This window comes from Lotus japonicus, chromosome 2, assembly GCF_012489685.1.
Source record: "Lotus japonicus ecotype B-129 chromosome 2, LjGifu_v1.2".
NCBI classification, from domain to species: domain Eukaryota; kingdom Viridiplantae; phylum Streptophyta; class Magnoliopsida; order Fabales; family Fabaceae; genus Lotus; species Lotus japonicus.
The window spans coordinates 53,561,550-53,568,061 of NC_080042.1; the positions used below are offsets into that span (position 1 = coordinate 53,561,550).

At 42.4% G+C, this 6,512-nt stretch overlaps 1 protein-coding gene across 1 annotated transcript; it reads right to left on the bottom strand.

The window, feature by feature from the left end:
* Positions 1 to 5,512: 5,512 nt before the first annotated feature.
* On the bottom strand, positions 5,513 to 6,166 carry LOC130736638 (uncharacterized). Its single transcript, XM_057588444.1, has one exon. It carries the CDS (start codon positions 6,164 to 6,166, stop codon positions 5,513 to 5,515), a length of 654 nt encoding a protein of 217 aa, XP_057444427.1.
* Positions 6,167 to 6,512: the final 346 nt, after the last annotated feature.

Here is a 6,512-nt window from a genome sequence, read left to right on the forward strand (position 1 = left end):
GTTGGGCCTGTAGCCAATCCTGGCCCTGAGTGGATTGTAGGGTTTTCGTACGCCTAGGTCGCCAAGCTTGAGGATCTCTTGACATAGAAAATCGGACTTCGTCGCATCAACCTCTCATCACAACAGCAAAAATCTACCGCCGTAGCCCTAACCCGTCCTCCCACACCTATTCAATGTGTCCCAGATGCTATACTCACAGCTGTATCGTCTTTTCCCGTATCTCCCTTTGCTGGATTCTCGCTTAAAGATGGGTGCTGTAACCCTACGAAGTTCCTCTAGCACCCGTTCTTCTATATCGCTTTTCCATGATTTCCTCCTTAAATCTGCACAGTTAACGCTTCTTAGTTACCTTCAAGCTCTCAAAACTAGCTGGTCATTTTGCTTTACAGGTTGTCTGCCTACACCCTACCTCCCCCTCCCCCTCAATCTTCTTTACAGCTTGGCTGATTTGATGCAAATGCCCAAATTTATGCTTCTAAATTGAACCCTTTCCTGTGAGTATGTTCATCTGTTGGTTGTTCATCCAGTTCCCCTATTTTTGCTGCTCTGTTAAGTTAACCCTCATAATGGCAGGCATGGGCGGATAAGTGAATCCCATACGGAGCATTTGTGAGAATATGTTTATTGTTTTATCATGTGTTTTGTATAATTTTCTTAGCATGTAATTTGTGATTGAATTGAGATTTCGTGTTATCAAATGCATAAATTTCTATGCCATTTATCTGAATGACTGCTCAGGAATGTTGTTAGAGCCTTGTCCTTGATCCTTTCTGTGTTGCTTTAGCTCTGATAACATAATCAAATCATTATGACGTTGAAATCCTTATATTCAATGTTTGGTATCATGTTACTTATCCTTATTGTTTTATTGGCAGATTTCCTGATCTAGGGGATGCACTTGAGAAGCTATAACTCTATGATGTTGCATTGAGGGTGGCCTTAGACTTATGCTGGAAAATAGCGCACTGAAGGATTTGCAATTAATTATTTTAAGAGTTTGTTTTTTTATTCTGGTTTACAGTTTGAACCTGAGACCTCTGGTGCTATGGGATTTCGCTTTAGATGTGGGTTTTTGGGTCTTCACCAAGTACAAAATCTATGGTCTTTCATTAGTTTGAATATGAAGTTTCACCTTTTTATTCTAACTGTATGCCTCTCACTTGTGCTCTTTCATTAGTTCCTTTCGTATCTTGATGTTATTGACTTTTTTCTTCAATTTTAGGGAACTCTTCTAAAATCACCGAGGATTTAAGTTGTGGCTCTCTTGTCAGTAATGAATTTGAGCAACTGACCATTTCAAGAACTGCTGAGACAGATGAGTCAGGTGAAGAGTCTTGCATCTATTTTGTTTTCTTATATAACTTCATTTCTCTCTTGATTTTGTACTCTTTTCTCTCCCTCTCTTTGTTTAGTTTCTTTAAATCCTTATTTTTCAGCACAACAACAGCAACACTCATCTTTTCCTCAAACACCAAAAAGAATCACTTGAAAGGTGAAACCATCAAAGCATTTTCATTGCTATTGTTATGGCTGTGTATCCATTTATTAGTTTTTTAGTTCAATACATGCCTTTCTTTCATAGTCTCCTGCTTGATTGGAATTTATTACTGGGTGTTAGTGATTCATCACATACTCTTTAAATTTCTCTTCTTTTCCAGTGGTTGTAAAATGGGTATTTTCTTTCTTTCTTTAAGGTTGGATTTGTGCAATTCAGAAGTTGAAGGATACCATATTCGTTGCTCATGCGCCACTTGATAAGGCAAAGAAGAATGGGGCACTGGCTAGCTTGAACATTTTTTCAGTATTGGTCCAGGGATTTATAAAGGATGAGTCATTTCAAGGTGACCTTAGGATTCAGATTTATGTCAGGAACCATAATGTGATTCAGAACCTGCTCCAATCATCCATTGAAGTTCTATTTGGTGTTATTAAATTTTGTTTCTGTCAAGCCTGAATAGCAGAATCAAAGACTACTTATCAATTTTCCATCGAGAGTTGTGATCCCTAGTCTTGGTATACAAAATGTGAGATGTTTCAGAAAGTTGTGATCTCCTTAGCCATAGCATTTTTTATGTACTCGAAAGTTGAGATGTTTAATGTATATTACCTTTTCAAATGTGATTATCATTTTCTTCAGCTAAATATTTAATACCTTCCAATGTACAGCAAGGTTCAACTGAATTACTTAACTGTGGTGTTGGTTAAGTCTTACATGATGAAATCTGGTGTTGGGCAAGTCTTATATTCTTGTGTGTTTTTATGTTCATCTTCTGCCAGCAATAGATACAAAGAAACACTAGCAGTAGGCTCTCTTGGTATAAGAATCCAGCATCTATGTTTACTTTCTCACATATTAGTAGAAAGTATGATTTGTATTTCTGGTGTCTAGTGTCAACTACTACTGTTTTTTCCTTTCTTTTTGGCAACAACTTTTCAATAGAAGGCTGATATGGTGTCAAGTTTCTTTTACGAACTGTCTACCTTGCCATTTGCCAATATCATCACTGCCTTCATATCAAGTAGAGCAAGGATGACATAATACAAAATTGTATTTTGGAAGCTAAATAGGTGTAATTTGCAAGCTCATAAAGAGGAAAATGAATTTGAAGTTCTTTTTTTTTTTGGATATTGGGAGGGACTAAGCCCGAAAACTAAACACGACGCGACCTCGGGTAAACAACACCCGTGAAATCAAAAAACAACAAGTCCTTACAACTAGGAGGTGGATCATCAAGAACATGAGTACCCAACTCGAAGGAGTGAGCCATATTAGCCAAACAATCCGCAACTTGATTCACCTCACGTAGTGTATGAAGACACTTGACTTCCCAATCCTTTAGCATCATATGCTTGATCTGCAGGACTAAGGAGGCATAGGGATGGGACCTCTCGCAGTTGCCATTGATGAGGTTCACCGCCACAAGGGAGTCGCTTTCCACAATTAGTCTACGCAAACCACGGGTCCAAGTCAGATGGAGCATGGTAAAGACCCCCCCAAAGCTCGCTCCAAGGGACATTAGAACGCCCCAAGTTCCTACTAAAATCAAATACCCATCTGCCATCAGCGTCCCTACAAACACCCCCACAACCCGCTGCTCCTGTATGCTGCTTAACAGAACCATCAACATTGCATTTCACCCATGTTGGAGAAGGGGGAGACCACCCGACGTCAACATCTTGGCGCGGTTGACTAGTAGAGGCATGTTGCAAACGAGCCAACGTATCCTGGTCACAAGAAACATACTCGATATGGAACCTTAGCGCTGTTTCAACTATCCTGCGCAGATTAAAAGTTCCCCTATGGAAAATAACCTCCACACGAACATTCCAGATAGCCCACAGAAGAAAGGAAAAGTCCAGAGGTCTCGATGATCCCATAACCCGAAACTGGCCCTGAAGGGAATCATAAACCCAGTCTCTCAACTCCACCTGCATGAAACGCGCGAGATAACGCTAATCGACCACTTGAAGCCACAAGGGTTTCACATACGAGCAATCTCTGAATAGATGGAGAACAGTTTCATTCTCTGAGCTGCACAGCGGGCACCGCGGATCACTTGTCATTCTAGACTGCCACCGTCTAAAGTTCACCCAAAGACCATTGTTAGCCAAGCACCACAGGAAGTGAGTGATTTTATACGGCCCTTTCCAACGCCAAAGCATCCTCCAGTCCATATTCTGGTCCTGAATAGCTGGAGGATCAAAGGCCTCATAGGCAGTCTTGGAAGAAAAGTGGCCATCACTAGAGAAAGTCCAACACAGCTGGTCAGGACCTATGTTTGGAGAAGGAGGTTGCATAGCTAAAATCTCAAACACCACATCATGAGGCAACAGGTGGTGAAAGAGATGAGTACGCCACATTCCAAGCTCAAAATCAAAGTAGTCCGCAACTGTTTTAATGGCATCAACAGGAGGAACTTCTTGAGAGGTAGAATTAATCAGGGAAGTCCCTGAAAATAGCCAGGAATCATACCAGAAGCGAGCAGTAGAACCATCACCTATTTTCCAGCGAAGATTATTCTCAACATCGGACCAAGTACTCCTAATTGCACGCCAGACATGTGATTCACAGTTCTTCCGATGGACAACTGGAACATGGTCACTTCCACAAGAATATTTATCCCTAAGATCACAAGCCCATAATGCGTCTGGAGTAGACACCAAGCCCCATCCCAACTTCATGACAAGGGACTTATTAAAATCATTCATTCTGCGGAGGCCTAATCCCCTATGCTGCTTGGGAAGACAAAGCTTGGACCAAGCAATGGAATGAGCTCCATGGTCTCTATCGGTGGTTCCCCAAATAAAATCCCTCTGCATTCTCTCAAGCTTTCCACACACTTCCTTTGGGAGGAGGCTCGTTTGCATGCTATAAGTTGGGAGGGCAGCAATAACAGACTTAGCAAGAGTCACTCTACCTGCAAAATTCAACATCTGAGCCCTCTTGGAAGAGAGGCGTTTCTGCGTACGATCCAGGATGTATTGATAGCTAGAGGCCTTCACCCTCTGATGGGCCAGAGGAACACCCAAGTAAGTAGTAAGCCTTATCCCAAAGATGTCTGAAAGTTGTCTAGCTACCACCGATCCCACATTCTCTGACACCATCAGGCGAGTCTTAGGCACGCTGACCTTCATTCCAGAAGCATTACAAAAGTCATTCATGCAACCCATTATGCACTCCATTTGGCTCACTGAGGCCTCACCAAACAGGAGGAGATCATCAGCAAAGAAGAGATGAGATATAGGAAGGTCATTTCTCGAGAGTGTAATAGGCTTCCAAGCTCCATTATTAATTGCATCACCAATAGAGTGAGCCAACCGCTCCATATAGAGGACAAAAAGATAGGGAGACAGGGGATCACCTTGCCTCAGGCCTCTTTGAGGGGTGAAAGATGAAGACCTACCCCCATTAAAAGCAACCTGAAACCTACAAGAGGAAACACAAGACATAATCAAACTACACATATGATCCTCCAGGCCAATCTGCTGGAGAGTCTCTAACAGGAAAGACCATTTCAATCTGTCATACGCCTTCTCTAGATCAACCTTAATCGCAATCCAACCACGTTTCCGCTTCAGGTATCTCATAGAGTGGAACACCTCTTGAGCAATAACAATATTGTTGGAGCTATGCTTGCAAGGAACAAAGCTACACTGGTTCGGAGAGATAAGGTTCCCCATTACCTCCCTCAGCCTATTTGTAACAATCTTAGTAACAATCTTATAAATTACATTACAAAACGAAATAGGCCGGTATTGTGTAATACGCTCAGGAGCATCCACCTTGGGAATAAGCACTAGAAGGGTGTCATTGACCTGGCTAATCAAAGAAGGGTTAAGAAAACACTGCTGAACAAATCTAGTCACAGAGCCCCCCACTTGCTTCCATTGCATTTGGAAAAAGACAGCTTGAAGACCGTCGGGACCAGGGGCCTTCAACGGTCCCATGCTAAAAACGGCGTCCTTCACATCATCCTCTTGGAAGCTTCCTTGAATCAAAGCCAAATCCTGCTCAAGGACAATCGGAAACGTGCAAGTAGTGGAAAGAGGAAGGCCACCACCTTCGTCTATGTAGCTCTTGGAAGCTTCCTTGAATCAAAGCCAAATCCTGCTCAAGGACAATCGGAAACGTGCAAGTAGTGGAAAGAGGAAGGCCACCACCATCGTCTATGTAGCTCTGCTTGAAGAAATTCACAGTAAAGTCCTGTAAAACATCAAAATCAGTCAGTAAATTACCACCATCATCAATAAGAGCCTCTATTTTATTCCGCTTCCTTCGAATAATAGTGGTCGTGTGAAAGAACCTCGTGTTCCTATCACCAAACTTGAGCCAAAGACACCTTGACTTCTGGGCCCAAAGCAATTCTTCTTGGAGAATCACAGTATTGTACTCCTGCCACAATTTTTCCTGAAGATTTTCCAACCCCTGATCAAAGGCCATGCTCAGACGGTTGTTAATCCCTTCCAAGCGCTTCATAATACGACGCTTCCTATGGAAGATTTGGCCAAAAACATCGTCATTCCAAGTAGTGGCAGCACCTCTGAAGTTCGAAGAGTTGGTAAGCCAATCCCCATCAGGGTTCCAGGACGAAGCCATCAAGTTCGGGAAGTCATCATGCGTTAACCACCCGACCAAGTTTGAGAACCTCATTTGGAGTTCTGGCATTCTGTCGCCAGATATTCACTTCTTATCGTTAGACGGAGGTACCGGAACGATCGGTTTCAAAAAACCTCGAAGTATACTTTTCGAGCATCCGCAATATAAAGGCGGGAAATGAGAAATATGAGAAATGTCTCATTTCCCACCATTTGAGAGAGAGAGAGCCGCGGGTTTGTAGAGAGAGGGGGAGAGCATTTCTTCGCGAGTTCTTGTCCGATCGTCCCGATTTCAGTTTATGTGGATCGACAGCGAGGTAATCTTGCTATTCAATACCTTTGTTTCTACTTTCTGTAGCTTTAAACCATGTCTTTCTGTGCTCAGAGTTTGGAGCAATTTCCAAAACTATCTTTTT